Source organism: Pituophis catenifer, unplaced genomic scaffold (genome assembly GCF_029215685.1).
Source record: "Pituophis catenifer annectens isolate HBS135680 unplaced genomic scaffold, rPitCat1.0.hap2 SCAF_2, whole genome shotgun sequence".
Classification (NCBI taxonomy): domain Eukaryota; kingdom Metazoa; phylum Chordata; class Lepidosauria; order Squamata; family Colubridae; genus Pituophis; species Pituophis catenifer.
The window spans coordinates 178,812,724-178,839,087 of NW_027256882.1; the positions used below are offsets into that span (position 1 = coordinate 178,812,724).

At 39.8% G+C, this 26,364-nt stretch overlaps 1 protein-coding gene across 4 annotated transcripts in view; it reads left to right on the forward strand.

Moving 5' to 3' along the window:
* Nucleotides 1-26,364, forward strand: part of PDE4A (phosphodiesterase 4A) — a 299,986-nt gene that overhangs the window by 249,761 nt on the left and 23,861 nt on the right. For 3 of the 4 annotated variants that reach the window (XM_070935225.1, XM_070935226.1, XM_070935227.1), the window contains 4 exons: nt 1,316-1,352; nt 3,361-3,434; nt 5,002-5,051; nt 7,817-7,929. In XM_070935225.1, the coding sequence (XP_070791326.1) occupies nt 1,316-1,352; nt 3,361-3,434; nt 5,002-5,051; nt 7,817-7,929 (274 nt within the window). Of the gene's footprint in view, nt 1-1,315; nt 1,353-3,360; nt 3,435-5,001; nt 5,052-7,816; nt 7,930-14,842; nt 14,909-26,364 lie in introns of those variants that run through there. The other variant, XM_070935228.1, reaches the window with a different exon arrangement.

Consider the following 26,364-nt stretch of genomic DNA (forward strand, 5'->3'; position numbering starts at 1 on the left):
TAAGACCACTCAGTTTAACCATACTGTTTTACATAATGTCCACACACACTATCCAAACGCCAAAAAAGAGAGAGGGCCAGATACTTTATTAACCTCATGTAAGTTTACATTGCTTCTATGTCCCCTGCAGCATTTAAGCTCATGAAAGTATGACAAAAGTATTGGAATGTTTCCATAATAAAGTTAGCCACCCTTTCTCTGGATCAGTGTTTCTCAATCTTAACAACTTTAAGATGTGTGGACCTCAATTCCCAGAATAAAATATCTAACTTGCCCATATGCAAGAGGCTAGATATAATGCTAAATTACCTTTGCACTCTGGAATGGAAGTTCAGGAAAAAAAGACCTAAAGTTGCCTTGAGTGACAGAAAATCTGTTCTGATATTATAGGGATAAGCAAACTGCAACTCATTGAGTCTCCCTTTTGTAAGCCTTGGAGCCTCCTTGACCCAACTTTGCATGTTATCTGGTCCCAACTACTTTACTGCTCTCAGCACCAGCTCCCCAGCCCCCAATTTAGCATAGGCTTTGACCCCTCCTCTCCCCCCCAGGAATATCTTCACCAGTCCAGCAAAGTCCTGTCTCCTACTGAAGGCTTAGGAGAGGGAGAATAATATAGGACGATTGGTGGGGGGAGGAATCTGGTTAGCTCTGAAGCAGATTTTTACAAGGTGCTTCCCTGTGGAACAGACTATTTCAAGGTCCTTGATGTGATTCCTCTGGACTCTACTATCAAACGATCTTTTTCACTGTATTTTGCAAAATATAGACAGTTTAAAGGAACACAGCAACCAAGGTTTAAATAATGCACTTCAGGAAGAAAATGTTAAGTTAGTTGTGGTATTCAGTATGTAGTCTGGGATTGCCTTAGGGACCATTTTGATTGACTTTTCTTAAAAGTAATGGTTTCAAGGCTCAAAAGTGAACTTGTCTGCTTAAGAAAAATGACTTACAGTATTTTCTCTGAGCATCATCCAAGTCTTCTGCCAGAAAAGGTGTGTAGCTCAGATTATGGGATGCTGTGGGTTTAGTTATTAATTCTTTATTTCTTCCCATCTCTATCCTATTTTTTTCCTATAGACGTTGATGGCAGTATGCTTGTACTTTCCCCTCCCCTCTTCCCATTTTGTCTTCAAAACAATCCTATGGTAAAATAATTGTCTGGTTAAGTGAAGACCTGGGCTTCCTCTGCCTTCATTTTTTTTATTATTTTTTTTAATTTGATTTATATGCTGATTTTATATTTAAAACTTTTAACTTCAGATTCTGTTCCCTACCTCCAATGTAATACAGCTGTCATTTTTCTCCTTTACAGGCATGCTGAAGACCTAATAGTAACACCATTTGCCCAGGTATGGCTCAAGCCCCTGAGAAAAATCCGCTACATGTGGGAGGATCATATTAAAAATCCCACAAAATACTTTTAAGTTCTCTAGAGTTTTTCTTCAGATTTGATGTTTTGCAACCAAGTAGGGAGGAGTCAATGGCCAAGAATATCTTCTTTTTCATATGCCAGCTCTCCCTCCTTCTCTTCAAAAGAACCTTCTTTTCTAGAAGGAATCAGTCATTATTCAAACTTTGAAGCAGCCTTAATTTGTCGTTTGCAAACTCTTGTACACTACTGGGGGGTGAGGGGGTGTTGATTGGTCTTCATTATTTTTCTTAATTTCAGAATTGTTCATAAAGCTTACTACGTTACAGTAGATCTTTCATTTCACATTGGACTGTGACTGAATAAGACACTTTTATGAGAGGCTAACCACATTCCTTAAAACACACTTCTCAGTAGCAGTATATATGAGAGGGTCGGTCCTCTCGCCACTCCTGTTCAACATTTATGTGAAGCCGCTGGGTGAGATCATCCGTGGATTTGGGGTGCTATGCCATCTGTACGCTGATGACACTCAGCTGTACATCTCCACCCCAAACCACCCCAACGATGCCCTTGAAGTGATGTCCCAGTGTCTGGAGGTCGTGCGGGTCTGGATGGGGAGGAACAGGTTTCGACTCAACCCTTCCAAGACCGAGTGGCTGTGGATGCCGGCATCCCGATATAGCCAGCTGGCGCCATCACTGGCTATTGGGGGCGAGTCATTGACCCCCACAGAGGGGGCTCGCAACTTGGGCGTCCTCCTGGACACACGGCTGTCTTTAGAAAAGCATATGACGGCCGTGGCGAGGGGGGCTTTTTATCAGGTTCGCCTGATACGCCAGTTGCGCCCCTTTCTGAGTTGGGATTCCTTATGCACAGTCACTCATGCTCTCGTCACTTCTCACCTGGACTACGCTAACGCTCTCTACATGGGGCTCCCCTTGAGGAGCACCCAGAGGTTCCAACTGGTCCAGAATGCGGCCGCGCGGGTGATCACGGGAGCGACATGGTGCTCCCATATAACACCTCTCCTGCGCGAGCTGCACTGGCTCCCGGTGGTCTTCCGGGTGCGCTTCAAGGTGTTGGTTCTCACCTTTAAAGCGCTCCATGGCTTAGGGCCAGGGTATTTACGAGACGGCCTGCTGCTACCGATAACCTCCCACCGGCCAATACGCTCTCACAGAGAGGGCCTCCTCAGGGTGCCGTCAGTCAAGCAATGTCGGCTGGCGGCCCCCAGGGGGAGGGCCTTATCTGTGGGAGCATCTGCCCTCTGGAACAAGCTACCTCCTGGAATACGGCTGATTCCGGATCTCCGCACTTTCTGTAAGGCCCTGAAGACGTTTTTATTTCAGCAAGCCGGTCTGGCCTGAATAGGTTTTAGGGGTTTTTAATTGTATTGCTAGGGGTTTTAAATTGGGGTGGCCGTTTAATTTAATTTATTCTTAATTATTTTAACTTTTATATTGCATGTTATTTTAATTCTCGGCTGTTCACCGCCCTGAGTCCCTTCAGGGAGAAGGGCGGGATATAAATTTAATAAATAATAATAATAATAATAATAATAATAATAATAATAATAATAATAATAATATGTAGATGAAAAGAGTTGCAGACGATCAGTTTGATAGCATCCTTTGTATTTCTAGCAGGCACCAATCAGCATGGTTAAGTTTTCTTTTTTCCTTGTTTCTATTGATGAAAAATGTACTGAGCCTGTGATCATTTAAAGAAATGTAGAGCTTTTCTCTGTTGGAAGAATGGAAAAGGAAGTTAATTCTTTTTGTGTCATATTAGAAACAACATACACTTTTCCATTTGGGCCTGGAAAGCCAACTTTCTTGGCTCAAGTCTCCCTCTTCCCTTTACAGCCTCTGATTCTTTAAGTGGAGGAAGACTCCTTTACTTTGATACCTTTTCATTGTTAATTGTCATTATTCTATTGCAAGCTTTAGCTCTTAACATTCTTGTTCCATATGTACTTTCTACAGGTCTTGGCAAGCTTGAGGAGCGTACGTAATAATTTCTCCATCCTGGCAAATGTTCCTACGCCAACATCCAATAAGTAAGTGTCCATCAAACCTGACGAGTTAAACTATTGATGACGCCTTGATCTTTTATGAAGCCAAGTTATAGATACCAGGTCTTCAGGTCTATTAGATAAGCAGCTTTTAGAGGACCTAGTTGACACTCATGTGCAAAATTTCAGTTTCTTCCAGATTCCTCAGAATCTGCTGCGTTATACTCCCTTTTTCGTAGTCCACATAGCTGATAAAGAGCTACTGGAATGGGAGATTGTATGCATCATTCACTGCAGTAGCTAAATAAACTCCTCAGGTATAAGGATTGTGTTCCTTTGAATACCAGTTCCTGGAGGGCAAAAAGCCAGTGAGAGTTGGCTGTTGCTTATCAGTTTTCTCTAAGCACCTCCAATCTTATCCAATCTAGGACTGGAAAAAGATTGTTGGACTATCTAGATCCTTGGATAATGCCAAAAAGGCTTTTTTGTTTAATATTCATATTAAACTATGTTCATAGTGCTAAAATGATTTCCTGACATTGCTAGACATCTTTACTTTAATGCTTTAACAGACAAGTATTCAAAAATTTATTTCACACGTATTCTTTTAAACACAGGCAACATATGGACTCCAGAAAGCTTTGGAGTCTTCGTTATCCCCACACAGAATGATTCGTGTTGAAGGATAGTTGGAGTTGTACTCCAACAACTCTCTAGCACTCTGCTAGTGAAGCAGACGTTTCTGGCCACTTAGTTATTTATGAAAAATAATAATAGTTTATTAGAACTTTTTTGTGAAATCAGCATAATTGTAACCTTTGCTAGCTAAACCACAGATGCCAACATATTTATAAAATGGGGTGGGGGGGGAAATCCTCTAATAGTGAGTATGATGGCATTCATTTGTTCCTTTCTTTTCAATTCACTCCCATCTGTCAAACTCCTGTCACTGACTAATCAATGCCAGAGACAGAATTCAGAACTTTAGAACACACTACAAGAATGGAATGTAGCTCCATTTGAATATTCACAATACTATGATATTAGAAGGGGCCAGTCCAAGGAGAAACTCCAGGTCTCCAGACATTGTTGGCCTATAACACACATCAGCCTCAACCAGCATGGCTATTATTGGGGGTTTTATGAGTTAGAATTCAACAATATCTGATGGGCTCCATTTCTTCTTGACCCTACATTCTGTGTCAAATGTGTAGCCGTTTGAAACTTCCTATATTTAAAACTTGAACGCAATTGCTGCTCCTTAGAGGTAAGAGAATCAAGGGAAGAACCTTAATTTCTCAAAGGCTCATAGAGAAGAGGTTGCCCCAGTTCCATGTTTAAAGACCTCTATAGTTCCACCTCATAGCAATAATTTCTAGAACACAAACTTGGTGCTGTGGTATGTAATATATTGCCCAGAGTAGCCCCATGGTGAGATGGGTGGCTAATAAATTTAACAAATAAAAATAAATAATAGATAATCAATGTTATCTGCAAGCATGTTAAAGTGTTATCTTGTTGAACAAGGTGAGCAGAAGAAGATGCTTAACTCCTTTTATATTTTGTGCAGCAAGGAAGATGCTGAACTTTTCCATATATTTTGCTCCCTTAGGAGATCTCCCTTGGGTGGGCAGCCAGCTGTTTGCAAAGCCACACTCTCAGGTAATGCCACTTTGTTTTCTATGACCAAGAAAATTCTGGTTCAGACAAGAGAGCACACATACAACCTATCTTACAGACTGAAATTGGATCTCAGCGTGAAAAATCTTAAAAAGTACAAAGTGCATCTATTGAAATGTATTGAAATGTATGGAAAGTGTCCCAGAAAATTCCACTCTCTGTGAAAGATTATTGCTTTGGATGAGTCTACATCATCTTCCTCTGGGGAAAAGCAAACATGATTGAATGCATTGGGTACCAATGTGGATCTTACTTTGAGGCAAGTTAAGGCAACTCACTCTGACATCAGGTTTGGAGGAAATAAGAACCTGAGGGCTGTAAGCAAGGGTTGTGCAAAAGTTGTGGTAAAGGACACATGTTCTTCACAGGAACACCAATCTTGTGTTCTGTTCATTGATGCTTGTAGGAGGGCCTACAGACAGGCTGTGTCCATATTAATTAGGGAACTCTTCAAAATGTCTTCTTGGCTAGGCCAAGCACACACTCTTAAGTACAGCATGCTTATAGAAAAAGCTATGCATCAGTATTCAGCCCTCCGGTTTTACACTTTAGATAGCATTCATTTTTAAATGTGACATTCACTTTTCCTCTGGAGATGTGTCAGAATGGGAAAAATCAACCCAATTTATCTTTCTTTGAGGAAGATTGAAACACTTTGATAGCTCTTCAAGTTCTTGCCTCAGGAGGAATCTGTCCTTAGGACTTCTCTGTTGTTTAAATGAAAGGGTTTAAATGAAAGGGAACCTTCCAAGTAAAGTAGTATTATCTAGTTATGACATTTGAGGAGTGACCCACATCCAAAAATTGACCAAAGATCCTACAACTGTAGAATCTTATAATTAGTGGCACCTTTGAAGATCTGCTATGGGAAAGATTTACTTCAAAAGTTGGGGGTTTGTGGGGAGAACCCCTCTAGATGAGATAGGACTACAATTCCAATCCTTGCTGATCATAGACCATGCTGATTGGAATGATGAGAGGTGAAATTAAACATCAGTAGAGCCACAGCTTGCTCAGCCTCTGTCTGATGAATGATAAGGTGAATGGTGAAATGAAAAAGAGTCAACTTCAGAAAACATGCAGCACCAGCTGCCTGATATTAATACCAGGAGATAACATTGACTACAAATTACAGCTGTCTAAGATGCAGAAAATGAGGGACAACTTCTTGGTCCTTCACAAAAAATACAGATGTAAACGCAGCAAGTACGGTATACAGTATATAATATATGCCATGTTAAGAAACCTTCCATTAATTCCTCAGCTGCTGGAATTGTGGCAAGTTTATGTATATCTGCTTATATCTATGTGAAAGCATATGAATTGTTAATAGATGCAAATAAGTTGTGGTCTGAGCTCTGGCCATGTGTGATGCTTGTATGGTCATTGAAAGTGGCTACTTTGAATGGATGCAGAAATTGATAGGTTGCTAATACTGTGCTGTGCTAAAATATGCCAATTTATTGATTGTGGCAACTAATGGGCTGCCGAGATTCATTTTGTTTTTAATTTGTATGTAAATGGAAGCTTTCATCAGGATTATTGAATAGGCCATAGAGAATACTTGTAGTTGACAATTAAAACTATAGGGAGCTTCTGTGTTCAGCAGTCTAGAAATATAACAGGCCAGAAGCAGGAAGGCCTTTCAGTTCCCTCTTGGTTTCTCTTTCTCTTTCTCCTCCTCCTCCTCCCCCCACCTTCCTCTTAATAGAAAATTATCTGTCCCAGAGCAATCCACTCTACCTACAGTAGATGAGTCATGTGAATTGGAAGGGATAGTTGCAGAGGCAAATAAGGGAAAGTTGTCAAACTATGTCACACCTCTCAATTATTGTTCTGCCCTTGGTACAAAAAAATTAAATTCTGCTTTTCACCTGCTATAAGGAGGTAGCAGAAATTAACAAACCTATCCCCAGGATCAAGCATTGCCTGATTGAAACACAGCTTTGTTAGACTCCCTGTTGAGGACTGCTGTTTGTCAGAAATGGTGTAGGGTCTCCTGTTTGGGCAGGGGGGGGGTTGGACTAGATGACCTACCAGGTCCTTTCCAATTCTGTTAATCTGTTATCTGTTAATTTTAGTAAATAAGGAAGATACTATGGGAAAATATGAGCCTTGTAGGATTGGTTTTACTATTAGAGAAGTGGCTGTCTTAAGTTAGCTGATACTCATGCCATGACTCTAGTTTATGGCTGGGAAGAGGTGCTTGTGGAATCCTATATCGGAAGTGCCAAAATAACTTCATTAAACAGAGCATGCTATGCCATTTGTTGCTCTGTCTCAGGAAGCAAATTGTTTTGTGCCATCCTAAAGTCCTGAGTGCAGAAGTTCAATCCCAGTTCCAGATGTATTGTTCTTAAACTAGACATGCACCACCTTTGACTGATTGCAGTATTTATATCCTGAAATGTATGTCAATTGTCACTCACTTTTCCCTGTGTGTTTTTGCAACCTAAAGAAAGTTTCAAAAATAGAAAACATATTGGGCCCTGGTGAGTTACCTTAGATAATTGGTTGGGTTGCTGGATGGCTTTGAGACCATCGTCTTCTTTCCTTCCATTCTAAAGATGATCTTCTGGACATGATTGTCTAATTTAGCTTGCATCATCTCAGTGAATCTGATCTTCACATACTTTTAGCAAGGAGATTGAGTAGAAAATTATAGAGGGAGACATTCAGTTCTTTTGGAAATGCTTGAAAGATCACTTGAACCTAAAGTTTGATTTGTTTTCCCACTTCTTCTGTAGAAGAGACATACCAACAACTAGCCAGAGAGACCTTGGAGGAGCTAGACTGGTGTCTTGACCAATTAGAGACCATTCAGACCTATCGCTCTGTCAGTGAGATGGCATCTAACAAGGTAAGGAAGAGTGTTCAGCAAATGCAACCGATGCACCATGGTATCCAGGACGCTGTCAATATTTTGTCTGTTATTGGTTCCACCCAAATATCTGTCAACTTGGAAATGTATACAGCCCATATTTGTCTTCTCTATGATAGTTTTATTCTATATATTACAGCATATATTATATAGTATGCATCGTATTTGTGTTGCAAAGCCAAAATATTGCAACATGGAATGGCTGCTGACCCATATCGTCCTCTGAAATATTTCAGTCTCTTTGACGTTTTGTTATGCTCTGTTCTCCAGTAATCACTCAGCATCCATGGCAGCTAAGTTTATATAGTCACATCTTGGAGGGTCCTTTTTTTCGGGTTTCCACTCCAAACATTTGCTTACACCCTCAAAATTTCCTTAAACTTGTTGATGTTGTGTTTGGATGATTTATTTTAGCTATGTAAACTGTGACATGCTCACTGCCTGAGCATCAGGAAGACAGGGAAATACAAAAGATATTTGTCTGAAAGTGTAATAGTGCTTTCAACCCCTCACTGTTGTTTCCTTTTTTTTTAATTTTTATTGCAAATTATTAAAAATTACAGAAAAAAAATATAACAATATGGATAGAATTGCAGAGAGTAATGTAATACATATAGCGTTTTAAAGTATCAATTTTCGCCTAGAGATAGTACAAACCTCCATTAAACCAACTCATCAAAAGAAAGAAAAGTTTATCCAGAAGAAAGAATTCTCAACTGCCATGCAATGCTCCTATAAATATTTACCCACATTCACATTAAGGTTAATATTTTCATTCTTCTTAAGATTTCTTTTTTTGCAGCCAAGCATACCACCTGTTCCAGTTCCTATATAACCCTGATTCTTGTCTATCTCGGAAAAGTCCAGTAAGCTTGTCTGCTTCTGCACAGTCCATGATCTGTGCGGTTAACGTAGCCTCCGATGGAGTATTTTTGGATTTCCATTCATGCACAAACGAGATCCTGGCTGCAATGATGATGTGGAGAGCGAGATACCAATTAGATTTGTTTAAATTCTCTGGTTTCATGCCTAGTAAAAACGTTTCCGGGTTCAAATCTATCCTACATCCTATGATTTCTAAAATCCATTTTTGAATTCTAGCCCAATATTCTTTTGCTCAGGGACAGGTCCACCAACTATGAAAGTAAGTTCCCATAGCGGCGTTGCATTTCCAACAAACCGGAGAGGTTCCCGGGAACATCTTCGATAATCTAGCCGGGGGCAGGTGCCATCTATAAGCATTTTATATATATTTTCCTTATAGGAAACCGACATTGTTGATTTTAAGGTTTTCCCCCAAATTTCTTCCCATTTTTCAAGTTCAATCGAATATCCCAAATTTCTCCCCCAGGCAATCATTGAGTCCTTGATAACCTCCTCTCCAATCCAATCCATTAAGAGGAATTGATACAGTTTGGATAATACCTTCTCATCCTTCCCCAACAGGATCTTATCAAGTTCCAGTAGGGAATTATAGATTCCTCCCTTGTTTTTATCCTGAGCTGTCCTGTCCTGGATTGGATCTGATTGTATGTCCACCAATCTAGTTCATAGCCTAATTCCTCCAGCGTATTTCGAGATTTTACTTTGCCTAAAGGATCCAACAGAACTTGGTAAATGAATGGTTTATTTCTGTTATAAAGAGTCGGGTGTATCATCGCCTCTAAAGGGGAAAGCCAAATCGGAGTCATCAGGTAATATTTATTTCTTATTCGATCCCAAATAGTCATCAAAACCTTTCAGATAAAGTGGTCCATAAAGTATTTATGTTTTTTGGGCCTTTCCTGACTCAGATAATAATGCCACCCCTGTTGCAAAGTGTGGCCTTCCAAGCTAAGGATTCTCCTCCTCCTCAAAACAATCCAGTCTCTGATCCAATTTAAGACAGCTGCTTGATGATAAAGCTCCCATTTAGGTAGGCCAAATCCTCCCCTGGAAGGGGATTCTTGAAGCATTTTCAATTTAATCCTGGTTTTTTGTTCTGCCATACAAATCTATATATACATTGATCTAAAGATTGAAAATTTTTTGTATCTAATAAAACTGGGGCTGTCTGAAAGAGAAAAATCCATTTAGGCAGGATATATGTCTTAACTACTGCAATTCTACCTAATAATGATAACTGTAAACCTTTCCATCCTTCCAGCATTTCTTTAGTTTGACCAAGTAGTTTCTGGTAGTTGTCTTCTTTAATGGTCGAGCATTTGGATGAAAGCCAAATTCCTAAGTATTTCAGTTTTTTAACTATCTGAATCCCTAGTTCTTCCTCTAACTGCACTTTTTGATACTTCATTATATTCTTAATTAGGATCTTGGTTTTATCTTTATTTAATTTAAATCCCACTACTTTCCTGTAAGCCTCCAACTCCTGGAGCAAGATTGGTCCCGATTCCAAAGGTTCTTCCAAGACAAATATCAAATCGTCCACAAAGGCTTGGAGCTTAAACTCTTCCCCTCTAATTCTTAGCCCTCTAATTCCTTGGTTCCTTCTGACCTCATTCAATAATAACTCTAGGGTTAAGATAAATATAAGTGGAGATAATGGGCATCCCAGTCTCTGGGTTTCAGTCTCTGTTGTTTCCAAATGCATTTATAGGATCTGATTGTCTTGAAATCAGGAGTTACAGAAGTATAGTGATTTGTTCTTTATCATCTGAAAATGGAATTTATGGATAAAAAAATCATACTCTTAAGTGAAGTTAATAGTCATTGTTGGTTCATCTTCTGGAAATTACCAGTATTTTTTAAGAATATCTCTCTAGATGTCTCTAAGGATTTGTAAGATGGTTTAAAGTGGATGAATAGTGGCCATAGAATTGTGAATTTTTAATGATATTGCACATTAATTCATTTTTATTTTAATGAAAGTGAATTAAATAAAGTTATCTTTTGTTCTGTCAGCATTCTCTTTTTGGTCATTAGTAATTTGCTCAAAGTCCAAGGATGGCACACTTTACCTGGAGAAGATTCGTAATCCTAATGTACAACTTTGATGTGGAGTACGATGGCACTTACTCTGAAGCAACTTGTTTTTCTTCTAGGAAAAAAAAAGAATTAGAAGACTATGTTTATTTTGGATTTAGTTTAATCTTGAAGTTAAATAAATTTCCCCAGAATATGTTTGCTGCTTTTAAGTCTTTAAACTTGTTACTAGCCTAGTTTAAACAGATCTACGTGAACTCTTAACTGTATTGGCACTCCATTCAGGCAACAGAGATGCCTGCCAGCAAGTCTCAGACGGACCTAACTAACGTGGTAGGATGTTAGATTTTCTCTACAAATGATAAATTAATATAACTTGGCACTAAATATCTCACTCTGCTGCCAGCCCTTCAGGGTAGAATAGGATAGGAACAGACACCACAAGAAATAGTAGAACACCATTATATCAAGCTATAATAATATATTCTTAAAAACCTAACAAAGTTTGTCTTTTCCTTCCTCTTATACTGAACAGAATCAAGACAGGCCATTCTTGTATTTCTTCCTCACCTACTCCTTTCTTTCCGAGCTAAGCTGATATTTTTGTAATGGTTGCCATATAGTTTCTTTGAGGTTGTCTCTGTATCCTCTACATCTGCCATTAAATGTTTTCTTTGCTGGGTTATTATTTTTAAAAGTATCTGCTTTCTCCTTTTCCAACTGGAATCTTTCCCAGTATATTGGGAAATTCCTGATCATGCTTTTTGGAATCTAGGGATTTGCAATTCCCAATACACCTGAAGGATCTCATGTTAGGAATATTTCCACTTTCTAAATAAAGCTCATGAATCTTTGGAAAGTTTCTACACAGCTTTCATGCAGTTTTTAAAAAAATCTTCCCAAAACGCTATTCCTGTTTCCAACAGTGTCTCCCTACTTGATGTCCAATATCAAAAAGATATCAAAAAGACAGTGCAAAACAAGAAGTTTGCTTTTCAGTTATCACCCAGATTATTACTACATGGGTCTCCAATCAGAACATTATTTCTGGTATCTTTTTTGTAAATTTGCAGTGGCTGTAAGTAAGGAGTTAGATAAAAATAGAAATATCAATAGCACTTAGATTTATATACCACTGTCAGCATATTGCCCCCAACAATCTGGATCCTCATTTTATTGACTTTAGAAGGATGGAAGACTGAGTCAACCTTGAGCTAGTTATTATCAAGCTCCAGGCAGTGGGCAAAGTTAGCCTGCAATACTACATTTTAACCACTGTACCACCATGGTTCTTATAAAAATCTATAAAATAATATAAATTTAGTTTCCTGCCTCCCTAAACAGATTTGTGTTTGAGAGAACCAGCATTTTATTTCTGTTGGCATATTTATATTGAAATAAAATAAGCATGGTAAATAAGTAGAAATTGCTTCAAATTAAGCAAGTGAGAAAGAGACAGGTGGCCTAGGGCAGCCAAAACAATAGGGGAAGCAGGCTGGGATGCAGGAAGAATCTGAATAAAATTTTAAGGCAGGGTATCTGGATTTTGTTCTCTTGTGGTGTAAGGAGTGTCCTTTGACCACTTTTGCTCAATGGCAGCATGCAATCAAGATAGGTATTGGGAAGGCAGAAGGCGGTGCTCCACAATCTGATTCTGCAGATTGAGAAATCAGCATATCCTGTTGAAGGGTATCATGTCCTACCTCTGTGGTCTCTGAAGTTCAGGTTGCCATGTTGCAATCATGGAACTGATGTCAGGATGCAGTAAGGCAGTTGATGGCAGGTGGTTCCTTTGCTGTCAGCATTGTTTAAATGTAAAAGCTTCTTCCTGTTAACATTGCCATGTGGTTCTTTGATGGGCTAGAGGGGTCATTGTGGTACATGAGTCCTATGGAGATAGGGCGGCATACAAATCAAATAATAATAATAATAATAATAATAATAACAACAACAACAACAACAACAACAACAACAACAACAACAACAACAACATGTATGAATAGGCCAGGGAGTATTTATATATAGAATACTGAAACACATCTACTGCACACCAGATGTAATCATCTAGATCAGTCATTGGCTTTTGGGTGCGAAATTCTTTAGACTCTTGTTTTATTGAGTAACACCAGTTGTTTTCAAAGAAAGGGCAGTGTATAATACTCTTAGCATACTGTGGCAGTTTCTTCTTGATTAAAAAAAAGTTAGCACTGGATACGTCTGAGAAACAAATTCCAAATCAGTAGCTGGTCGGGCCAGCTGGTATTCATGGCATAGATATATAGGAAGAATATAACTAAATGCTGACAGCACAGTGCTTAGGTAAATACAATATAATTATATTTATATAATTATATTACATATTATATAAATATAATATGTGTGTAGCCTAATATATTAGGCTACAACCCTCACTTCTGTGACTTCCTCACATTTTTAGTCTGGACAGACACTCTTAGCTCTTTCCTATGATCTTGTCTTCATCGCTCCACTTGAGATCATTAGAGCTATGTTTTACCATGTCAGACTGGAAATAATACTGCTAATAGTTGGTCTGGTGGCTCTTGGTCAAAATCGGTAAGCAGAGGCATCCATGCCTGGCAATAAACCCATGCCTTTTGCTCAGATCCATGCCATCCTCACTTTGGTTGCAGAATTGGGGAGGGAGAGATATGGCCTCTGGTCTTCTGATCTGCTCATCACCTTGCTTCTATTCCCAGTCCTGGCAATAAGGAATGCCTGGCTGAGAGGCAGCTGTCCAGAATATTAAATCTGTCCCTTTATGCCCGGTGTCCATCCATTTCCTCCTTGAGCAAGAAGATATGGAACCTCGGACACTGTCTATGGGGTGTTGTGTGGAGGAGGCTAGAGTCCACAACAGTTCTGACCTCTGGAGGTCCCAAGTTTTAAAATCCATCTAATTTAGATCTTTGCAGAGTGGCCCTCCCCCTGCCTCTTCTCGCTTCCCCCTGCTATGCCGTTCATTTCTTTGCCTCCTCCTTCTTTGGCCAGCTTTTGCTTCTGTGCGCCTCTAACCACCTCCTCTGTCCTGCCCCTCCTCTTCCCTCCCTCATTTCCACTCCCTTTCTTCTCTCTCTATCCCTCTCTCCCTCATCGCCACCTGACATCATATCCCATGCACCCATTGCTGCAGTGAGAGAAACGTGCATTCACACACACACACACACAGAGAGAGAGAGAGAGAGAGAGAGAGAGAAGCGCACACACACACACACACACACACACACACATGCATGCCAAGCCAGGGAACAAAGCTGCAGCTGAGGCCATACTAGGAGTTACCGTCTCCGTGGTGACCGCTGCCCTCAAACGCACACCAAAGAGATGATGGGGACGTGCCTTTTAGCAATGCAGCATCTGCCTTGCTAGCTGGATGCATGCCATGTGGTACCCAGAAATGGCTGGGAATCTCCCTCCTGCTCCACCTGGGTGAAACCATTCTTCCATGAGGTGACTGCCTGCTGCCGTCTTCGCTTCTTCTTTCTGTCTTGCTGAACTGCCGCTGGATTGTTTCTTCTGAAGATGTGACCGGAGGAGAAGGAGAGGGAGGCACATTGTCCAGACAATTGAGGAGGATTGTGCTTGCTGATAGCCAGAGCAGCTTTGCACTGTAGGTATCCGCCTCCTTATCGGCAAAATAGCCAGAGACGCGAGGCTTTCAGGTGTGGGCCTATCTGGCATATCTTCTTCAGCCACGGCCCCCTGGTGGGGAGGACCAGAGGAAGCGCAACAGAGATGTGAGAGTTCCTGTGCAAGGCAGGTTGGCCAGCAAGAGCCATGCAAGGCCCAAACCTGCATGTGGAAAGAACAGCTTTGAGGAATTAACCCCTGCCTTTCTTGCCAACCCCAAGGAAAGGGGACACCACTAATCAGCCACTCGCCTAGAGAGGAGGAATACCACCTTGGTGGGCAACCCAGAGAGCCCTTGCTGCTCACTGGCCAAGAACAGAAGATGCCCTTAGTGGATTTTTTCTGTGAGACCTGTGCAAAACCATGGCTGGTCGGCTGGTGGGACCAGGTAATCTGGATATATCTGGGTTTTGTCTGCTTTGTTTCTGTGGATAGATACAGTTGGGAAGGGGAGTATGCATGAGCTTTTGGATAGCCAGCGTCTGATCTGATTTCACTGGCTCGGGGAGATAGATTAAAGGGAACCAAGCGGGAGCCTTACATCAACTGCATACTTAATGTTACTGAGAGGACACGGGGCATGTCTAGTGCTGCAAGCATCTCTCTATAAGCATGCATCCTGACAAGATCAGACATGGGCACAATCAGCTCAGGGTCCTGCTTGCAACAGTGTATGGAGTGCTGTGTCGATCAGGGAGACGAGAAAAGACCTGTGCCCTTCCTGGCAGCCTACAATGTCACACTGGAATTGCTGCCGTGTGCCCTGTCCTGTGGCTAAACAGACCCTCATATAGGGTACCCTCTGTCAAATACGATTTGAGTACTGCTTGGACTAGCATAGCTAGCTCTGAAACATGGGTTGTAGTGCTGTTTTCCCTGAGCTTGTGGGATCAGCCAAATAGTACATGTTTGGGATCTGTTGTTATCTTTGTGGACATACTTGGCTTGTGGCTGTCTGTCAATGACTTTAGTGATAGTTTTGCTTGTTATGATTGATGCATGCCGCCTTTGCAGACTTTACCTAGCCTGAAATAGTGAATATTTTCATGGTTGACTGTCAGATGGGACTGTAAAGGTCAGCAAGAATGTAGGAGTTTGCCCTCTATTTTCCTGGGCTTGATTAATTTGCTCCGTGTATGAATTTTAAAAAGAGAATGGGATCTGATACTTTAGAAGGGATGCTACAGTTTGTATTGGTTTGGGGAGCGTATGCTTACCTGAGTAAACTAGAGAGCTTTAGGAATGAAATGCTACTGTGATCTTGTAGAGGTCAGTCTCGGGGTGGTGTTTTTGTCTAGGATGATGGGTGCATGGCTGCCAGTGCCTGCACGTGTATGTGCTTCAGCAGGCTGTGGGATGTTAAGGGTTATCAGTGGAATGGTACATATTCATGTGCTATGTTGTCTGTGTAAAGAGCTCAGCTAGAACAGTGTGTCTGCAGGAGAGGGCAGTATGCCAGAAATTTGTGGGTGTGTGATATTGGGCGTGGTGGGGTAGAAATGTTTGTTGAGCTCCATTTCTTTATACTGTGTGTAGGTGTCTGTTCGCGGACATTGTTTTTCTATGTTAATAGCAGAAAAACACTCTTTGCAATAAATCCCTGAACTGACCATTGGAGACCGGAAGTTGAGATTTGCCTAGCCCATAGAGTTGGATACGCTGGGTTTTAAAGGCAGTCCTTTACTCTAGGCTTTGAGCTGGGTTTATATATTCCTGTTTTCCTATTTTTCCTATTTTCCTCCATTCTGCCAATCTGACTCAAAATGGAAGAAGTTGAAGAAAGACACAGCATAAGAAAGCTTTGGTGAAACTGTCGCTCGTGTTACCAGTGCTGAGCAACTGGACATCAAAAATCTTATTCCTTAGGTACTTTGTCAATGACTGCTATCCCCAAACCTGTCTCTCCCAGGGTTCCAATCCTTAGGGATTCAAGGCTTCCCCTTCCCCCCAAACATCCCATAATAACCCTAATTTTCTCAGATTAAGTGCCAGATCCGTACCTAACTACTATGAATAAATATATTGTCTTTTCATTCTGTGATTTGTACCCTGACTGAAGGACTTCATTTTCCCTTAATTTCTTAGGTTTTAAAAAGTATGTTTAAGTACCATATATTATATACTAGTCAGACCTTGAACAAATCTAACCACGGTGGCATTTTCCCAGGCTATGAAGCAGACCTGTTCTGGAGGTGGTAGCAGCTGTAGTAGAGCTGAAAATCTTAGAAGTTTTCAGGTGTTCTGGTATTTCGGTTTTTCCCATTCAAATTCCAATGCAGAGATAAAAGGTTTCAAAAGGGCTTTCCTTTTAACTGCAAAACATTAATGAAAAAGACACATGCATGATTCAGAGCAGGATCTGTGCATCCAGTGACTCATGGGTAGGTGCAGCCTGTGATAGCAACATACACTTTAGTCATTAGCCCATTTCTCTTCCTCTTTACCCAGCATCACCCAGCATCTCTGCAAGGCTTTGTCCCTTTGCTGCTGAACTTATAATCAGCTTTTGCCTTCCGAAGTTCTTCACATGTGCTGGAATTGCAACATACATAATTGTCAGCCAGCAATTATTATTAAAATTATTAATCTTTGCAGGGCATTATTTCTCTGAATAGCTATCAAGATATTGATCATTACAGATCATCAGGAAGTTCTTATACATTATTCTTTTCCAGTCTAGCATTCTTGCATTCAAGCTGCAGAGAATTTTCAGTAGGACTTGATAGAAGAATCTTCCCTTGGATTCTGCCTGCAAGCCCATTTGTGGCATCTCATGCCAGCTACACATTGTGAAGTCCAACACCTGAAACAAATCTCTTTCTTGCCATGTGGAAGGATTGTGGTTGCGGTGTTCAGTTAAATTAAAATTAAGGCACCAAATTGCTACTTAAATTGTTTTAAACTTAGAGTTAAAAAGATACATCTTTATAGATTTTCTAACTACTGAGAGGGCAGGGCCAAATGCAACTTTTGAGAGAATTTGTTGAAGAACCTGGGAAAGTGCAGGAGAAAGCCCTCCCTTGTGTACCACAGGAATGGGCCTTTGATAACAGGGATACCTTCAAAAGACTCTCCTGCAGATATTAAGAATTGTGGATTATAATGAGAAGGTGATATTTGGACTTTAAAGATCAATTCCAACATCTTAAATTGCATCCAGTAAGCAATTGACAACAGTGTAAATCTATCAGCATGAATAGTTTAATTGACAAGTTTGTACTGGTTTCAGTTTCTGGACATTATATTAGTCAAAGGTTGAGGTTGTAACTGAGATGCAAATACGTATTGCTATTGGACTAGACATAAGTACAGAGGGCCTCTATCACTCCCACTTCCTATGAATCCAATGAGAAATGAGGATCTACTGTTTCAGAGAAAATTTTCTCACTTTGTCTACCCACATGGTGGATGGACATCTGGAAAAATACATTCAGATGCCATGACCTGTTCATACCTACAAAAATCAGAATCATGCAGGCAGGGAGTAGTTTTTCCTATGACACTCCATGGAACTTAAAGTTGGACTTTGAAAAAGCAGGATAAAGTGAGCATTGGTGCTTTGGGGGAGATTTCTGAGGATACTACAGATAGCCAAGAAATTAAAAATTGGATTATAGAACAAAGAGTAAGGTGCTTTTATTATCTAGCTTGCCCATGGTTTCCTGGGACCATTTGACTTTACCCTCCAAATTCTTTTCCCAGGGTTCAAAGAGAATATTCAGTGACAAATAACTGCTGTATTCAAATTCCTTTTTATCAGACCTGCTTTCCAGGTTTGGTTCCTCTATAATATCTCTGGGTCATGATTTAGTTGAGAGCTCTTAGAGTCTCCCGTTTCCCTGTGCAATGAGCTCTTCTCCTAAATTGGATTTTCCAGGAAAAATGTTGGCACAATTTGCAAAGGTTTGTGTCTCAGATTGCACTGCCCTCCACTTTCCACTTATCCATATGTCCAGATCCACAAGTCAGGAGTTCTGCTTGTGTTTCATTTACTAAATTCATATTTTGGAGGAAGGTATTATCTTTTTCCAAAATTAAAAAGGTTACACTGCAATTTTTGAACAGAAGTTATCCCTGATGAATTTTGGCCCTTCATAACTAGACTACCCCTGATTCTGGATCCTTGACTTTGTCAATTATTCTAGTAAAGGAGATATATCTTCATGCGCCTGCATACGCATAATGGCTGTCTCTTATACCATTCTTTTTTTGACTCTGCTGATACTGGCTTGTATTTTTAGGTTCAGCTTTTCAAACTACCAGCTCTCCAGTTTAGTGGAGTGCAGCTAACACAATCCCAACCAACATAAATATTTCATTTAGAGTCCAACCCATCTGAAGGGCATAAACTGGAGGCAGCTGTGATAGAGGTTTGCGGGTTGAGCACTGGCTTTCAAAGATGCAAGGAGGCTGGTATGTCTTTGTCTTGTATTCACATCAGTGCCTCTATGGGAATCATAACTCCTTAAAAAACTCTTCTGCAACACATATTGTGTTAAGCATTTGTGGGAACTGAAAGAACTTCCATCTCCTAAAATAGGATGCTGAACTCTGAGGAAATATAATACTTGAAAATCACATCCTTGGCATAGCTGGCTTGTTGTTAGTTGCGAAGTTGTGTCCGACCCATCGCGACAACAACTGCGACCCATGGACAACTTTCCTCCAGGCCTTCCTGTCCTCTACCATCCCCCAGAGACCATTTAAACTCATGCCGACTGCTTCAGAGACTCCATCCAGCCACCTCATTTTCTGTCGTCCCTTTCTTCTTTTGTCCTCAAACTTTCCCAGCGTTAGGCTCTTCTTCATTGAGTCCTTCCTTCTCATCAGGTGGCCAAAGTATTTGAGTTTCATCTTCAGGATCTGGCCTTCTAAAGAGCAGTCAGGGTTGATCTCCTCTAGGACTGACCAGTTTGATCGCCTTACAGTCCAAGGGACTCACAGGAGTCTTCTCCAGCACCATAGTTCAAAGGCCTCAATAGCTGGCTAGAGGAGTCAAATAATACCTGGGCATATACAGGTAGTCCTCGACTTGCAACAGTTCATTTAGTGACCATTTGAAATTACAACAGCCCTGAAAAAAGTGACTTGATAGTTTTTCACACTTACAACCATTGCAGCATCCCCTTGGTTACGTGATCAAAACTCAGATGCTTGTCAACTGACTCATATTTATGACGGTTTCAGTGTCCCGTGGTCATGTGATTACCTTTTGTGACCTTCTGACAAGCAAAGTCAATGGGGAAGCTGGATTCACTTAACAAGCATGTTATTAACAACCGCAGTGGTTCACTTAACAACTGTGGCAAGAAATGTCCTAAAATGGAGCAAAATTTACTTAACAACTGTATCACTTAGCAACATAAATTTTGGGCTCAGTTGTCGTTGTAAGTCAAGGATGACCTGTATATAGTTTCAGCACTTCTGATCCTGAAAATATTCAGATTGCCCTGATTCATACTGGTCTCTACTCTTTGGGGACTGGTCTTGAATTAGCAGAGCAGATGCATTTCTCTCTAGAAGATGTTCTGCAATGATGTGGTAATGCCCATGAGAACAATACACTCTTGGTTATCCCTGCCTACTGGTTGGGACTAGAAGCATATTTGCAGAAGTTGACTAGACACAACAGCATTTGGGGAGCAGGCAGGAGAGTCACAAGCTACTGTTTTTAAAGGTGTTTTTAAACTTATGCAGGTTGGTGTAGACAAAATGAAAGTGGCAGTTCCACAAAATTTGAGAATTCCTCTGATATACATTGAAGTGTAATTATTAAAACTAAATACCATTTAGCAAAGAACCCACAAGAGTCACAAGATATGGTTATGTATCCATTAAATAAATAAATAGTATTTCTATCCAAAGAAAGAGATTACAATATAAACAGTTATCCATTCTATCTTCTGGAAGGCAGCCCTTCCTTCCTTCCCTCCTTCCTTCCTTCCTTCCTTCCTTCCTTCCTTCCTTCCTTCCTTCCTTCTTTCTGTTTGTCCGTCCATCAGTGTTGACTCTCATGGCTGCCTGGAGTATTCCCTACAGGTGTTGTTTGTTTGTTTTCTTGTTTGTTTGTTTGTTTTTTTTAACATTTCAGAAGTGGCTTGTCATTGTCTCCTTCTTGGGACTAAGAGAAAGGGATTGACCCAAAGTCACTCAGCTAGCATTGTGTCTAAGGCTGGACTAGAACTCAAAGTCTCCTGGTTTCTACTTTAGTGCCTTAAGCACAACACAAACTGGTTCTCTTTCTATATAGTCACTTTATAAAGCAGTAAACATATATTTTTATTGATCACATATTCTTTCAAGGAAGCATTTCTGTTTCAGGGTTCTTTCATTTTCCATACTTCCTATTATAGTGATGTATTGATAATTCTCATTCATTCTCTAGCATCATAATATTTTGTCCAATATGTGCTCTATGAAGCACATATTGAGGCACTTGTTGCATTATTGCTAATAAGAAAACTGCCCTATTGAAAATAATGGGTATTTTAAACACGTCTTCACATGCAAAGAAATAAACCACTATCAACAGTAAAGCTATTTTTTTAACTGTTTATTTTCCATAGACAGTCACATGGCACTTAGTGTCCAGTCATCATTTTGAGACTTAAGTGGAACTTCCATAAGGTGAATAGAGAAGGAATTTCTTGCAGATTTATATATCAAACTTATTAACCACCCATCTCTTTCACAGATGGGCTCATTGTTGAGATCTGCTTGTTTAGGTATTCTTTTATTCCAGTAAAACATCAAATTAAAAATATGCATCAGTTGAAGATTCATTTCTCTAACAAAACTTTTCCCAGTTTATTGTTGGGTGTGCCCAATTATAAGCCCCATAATTCACAACCAATATTGCCTATCTTTTTTTTTACTGACATCGAGAAACAATTACCTGCAGTTTTGCAATTCCCCTTTTTAATCTTTCCAAAATGTTTCTAGTTTCTTTGTTTCTATAGCCCTGCATTTTTGTTTTTTCTGTGTGGTGATGGTAGGGTTACAAGGTAGGTGTAAGGTAGGATTTGCCTTTGAATCCTTTCCAGCTTGTCAATAGCTGTATTTTGTTGAGCTATGTACATTGGCCTTCATATAAAACCTATCCATTTTGAAAATAGCAGTTTAAATGCATCCTAAATCCTTAAAATAATGTTTTTATTAATGGGATTTTAAAATGGCATTGACAATCTCTCTTTTGGCCCAATTCATTCTTTTAGCAGAGACAGATCATAACATTTATCCCCAGCTATATCCCTTTAGGCTAAAGTTGCAAGAATATCCAATTCTCAAACAAAAGAAACATTCTTCCTGTGTGAGAAAACGTGGATGATTCTTATAGCAATCTTTACTATTTTATCACTTGCTCTGATTAATAAATAATTTTGCCGTCACTGCTTCACATTCCATTTCTTACCTACTTTGCTCTTAAAATATTATCAGAAGTGTTGCCCTGTAGCCAGATCCCCTTTTTCCTGCATGCAAACATCTGTGGTCATCCTAAAATAATCTCATTTTGCTGCTTTGTGTCTAACTTTCTGGGTTCTGAGATCATTTTCAGTTGTTAACCTATTTCCAAGACTATTTGATGGCATCCACAAATTCAAAAAATATGTCCGAGCAATCTTATGATTCTTGCGTAAAAAAAACAGTTGTTTTTCTAAAGAAGAAAGACTAGGTTAATTTAGGATTTGTTGCTTTAAAAATTCTAGCTACTGCTAAGACTTTTTTTTTCCTAAATGTTTCTGAACATACTGTTTTTCCATTCAGCATTGACGTTTGCAGGACTGTGATTCCATTTGTTGTCTTCTTTTCCTTTTTTTAAAAAAAGCCCTGAATTTTACATTTGCTTTTCATCCCAATTGGCCCACAAACATTTCCATGGATTTTAAAATATGTGGCTATTATTTGTAAGATTTCTCCATTAAATTCCAGGATTTGCGTAGTAACTCCCAACTCAGTCCAAGGGTTACTTTCTCAGACCATTAAGGTCTGATCATCCATTAATGGTCCTTAATGGAGTAAACACTGCAAGAATGGTTTAGCTCTGCAAACTTCAGTGACATTAGAAAGAAATTTGAAAAAACACTACTGTGTTTTTCCTATTCATTTTATGCAATACAATATGTATTGTCTCTTGGTTTTTCTGTTACAAACTAATTTCTGGAGATCTTTGGATCAAATGCTACATGGCTTTACTAATTTCAGTTGATTCTCCCAATTATTTTGTGACCTTTTCCTGTATTTTTTTTAATCTGTGTTCTTTCTTTTAGTTTCTTTTTAATGAAATTGCTGTTCTTGTTTTTCTACCAAGATTGAAGCCAGGTTGGCATTGGTTGCTTCAGTTCTCTTTCAGTAGTTCTGTGAGTTTAAATAGTTTGCATAAGCCAAGTTGTTATTTATGAATGGACCATTCAGAAGAAGATACTCTGTTTTGTATACCTATAGCTCCATTCTCAAGAGCAGTCCTCCCCAGCCTGAAGTTTCCCTGTTATTTTGAAACTCCAAGTCTCAGAATTCCCAGCCAGGATAGCCATTGACAGTAACTTGAAGATGTTGTACTACTCCTGGTCTAGTATTTGGTCAAAGTATTCAAAGGAGACTAATCTGGACAGCTTGGAACAATTATCTAGCCAGTTAGCTAGAAATTCTTGCTTCTGTTGAGTGGAAAGTTAATCTTTAGCTTCCTTATGAAGCTGAAGTTGAAGCTAATATGGATAAGTATACAGACAGTCTCTCTCTCTCTCTCTCTCTCTCTCTCTCTCTCTCTCTCTCTCTCTCTCTCTCTCCTCCCTCCCTCTCCCTCTATCTATCTATCTATCTATCTATCTATCTATCTATCTATCTATCTATGCATATGCATGGGGCTCTACAGCTGGAACCAGCTCCATCTGCCTGATTTAGACTGAGCTTTACCAAGGTGCTTTGTGTGAAATGTTACTCCCTTAGAAAGGGGAATGATAGAAATGAGGAGGAGGAAGGAAAAAGTGAGGTCATTCAGTTTTCTTGCCTTACAATGCTCTGCACTGAAAAATATGAAAGAGGCAGGTAATAGACATGGGAGGGCACCAGAGTTGATCCAGCCTAATAGAAATCGCTAACTATAGTGAAGGCAAAAGAAGAAAATGCTCACTTATCTCAGATTCAGATTGTGATTGCATTTGGCATTATCAGTCTGTGGAATTTTGGGCTATGGGCAAACAATTTCCCCAAAGATCAGTCAGAATATGTACATGTTTGTCTCTGGATGCAATGTGTTACATTCAAGAGACATGGTCCTTTCATGGAGGGTTTCCCAGACCCTATCCTTTGCTCTGAAGATTAAGGCAGTTGCTAAGGAGATTCTTGTTGCTATGGAGATAGCTATGAGGCACAGCTGATTGGCTGCGGGAGGTGATGAGGTTGCCACTTCGATTATATTCCCCTTTTCCTGGCTGCTGTCTCCCCCCCATTACAGTTTCACTTCATTCAGCTTTTGAGGAAGTAGACTATGGCAAGCAAGCATGGAAGAAGAGGTAGCTAATTCGTGAGGTGGGAGGAAGCTGAAATAAAAAAAATCAAGGATGAAAGGAGATAGAACTGGTAGGCACAGTGTGGAATTGGGTCCCAGCTGAGATGACATAAGTCATGAACTAGTCACTGGTGATAGCAACAAGCCTCAAGTAGGTGCTGACTCCAAGAAAACAGAAATTGGAGCAAGAGAACTATGTGACGCTAGAATAAGTTTTCCTATTGCCCAGTGATAATTCCGACTTGAGCCCAAAAAGATACAGTTGTAGTGGAAATCCATTCACACAATTCCCATGATATCTGTAGCAGTCACTCTTTCCTGAACACAAACCTGATAATAGGCTAAATTATTTCCTACCAGTATAGGAGTGACACTAATGTACTTAATGGGCTACATATAATGGAATGGACCCATACAAAACCATTTCTACACATTGAAAAATAGCATATCACGGAAAAGGCTTAGTTAGAATTCTCATAGCGTTCACATTTTCTTTGTACATTCAATTCTGTTTATTTGCTAGAGGAAAGAATTCCAACAGCTTTGTTTCATATTTGAGAGCACTAGGAAATACTATAATTTATTTACCTTGTGATCAGTCAAATTATGCATTCAATAAAACAGTAAAATGGTTCCTGTAGTGTTCTCCATTACCCTTTCATAAAAACAGAGAACCACTACAACTCTTCTCTTTTCCTGCAATTTTCTGAGTAGGTGTTACTTTATTATTTTTTTCCTAGGGATTACACAAATAGCACAATGCTTATAATCATGCTATTTAAAGAAATGTACAGTACAGACATCCGTGGTAATTGCTTCAGAAGATCAGGAAACCAGAACTCTTATTTTGGAGTTCTTTTTGAAATCGTCAAAGACTGATAGTGAGGGTAGTGACTGGTAGCTTTGACACAAATCAGCGACAGATATTATCATTGTTACCCTCTGACTGCCTAGCCCACAGAGTGAATGGCTGAGGCTTCTCTGTGATTGCACACCAGGCCAAATATTTCAGAAGGCCTTGAGCCACTTGCTGAGCAGTAGGGAAAACCCACAACCAGGAAGAAAAAACTTTGCTTCTTCTTACAGCCATAAGTCATTTTGATAATGAGCTTTTAGTCATATTCAGTTAGAAATAATTATATCGCCTGCCCAGATTCCACAGGGTGACTGAACTTCAACAAGAGCACCCACCATCGGGAAATCCTCCAGAGCCTTGTGGAATATGTTGGAATTCTGGGGGCAGACCATGCTAACGGTTCCCACACTCCTCAGAGGATAATAGTTGTTATAAGTCTAAACCCCAACAGGAAATGGTCTGACCATGACAAGGGAATATATTCAAAACTTCTCAGCTTCGGATCATCCTTCCCCTTCCCAGGAGAAAAAATATAGATCCATTGTGTAACCTGCCACATGTCATAGCCGCCATGAAATAGGCAATATTGAAATTCCTTGGGATCCCGTTTCTGGGAATTCTTAACCCCATGTGAGATCCCTTCGTAGCTGGTCAACTCAGAAGCCTAGATGGTACACTAACAGAATCTTAATCTGTCCTGAGTGCCCAACACACATCTAAATCTTTGAGATTGCCACTAGAATAAACAGGGAGCCTGGAAAAAAGTAGCCCTGAATAAATGATCATTCTTCTCCTTCCTGGAGAGATTCTCTCATGCTACAACAAATGGGAGGGGATGTTGATTTTAAATATACATGATACTAAGAAACAAATATTCTGGTACCTGCTGCTTTTGTATGTTTAGTGTTGGATAATTTAATTGTTGCATTTTATGGTACAATTTCATTGTTCAGATTCATTTGCTAATTTTTCACACAAAAACCAGCAAATAAATATGAACAATAAAATTGTAAGCCACCTCGACCTGGGAAACTTAATTTTGAAAGGAATTCTATAGATCCCACAAAAAAGTGGCATTTGATGTCAGGGTTAGAATTAGACTGTCTTGTTCTAATTTTGCATAAATTGAGTTGTCATATTGGCAAATCAAAATCATCTGAGATTGGATATGGTCCTTGCTGCACTGAACTTTCCTTTGCGCCTTCATCAAATAACAACTGAGTCAGGAGAGAGCAATATGTGGTAAATATGTGACAGTGTAACTTAAAAAAGCTATCTGGAATCAAATGAAACCGCTGAGTTGATTAGGTGGCTCAGTCCTCCTTTGGGTGTGCTCATTGCAACATGTTGTTTCCAGCAAATTCCTCAGGAAGTCTGACCTGTGAACTGAACATTTCCCACCACCTCCAAGATAGTTTGGTAGCATCAGGATATTATTTATTTATTTATTGAATTTATTTGCTGCCCATCTTGTAGCAAACGA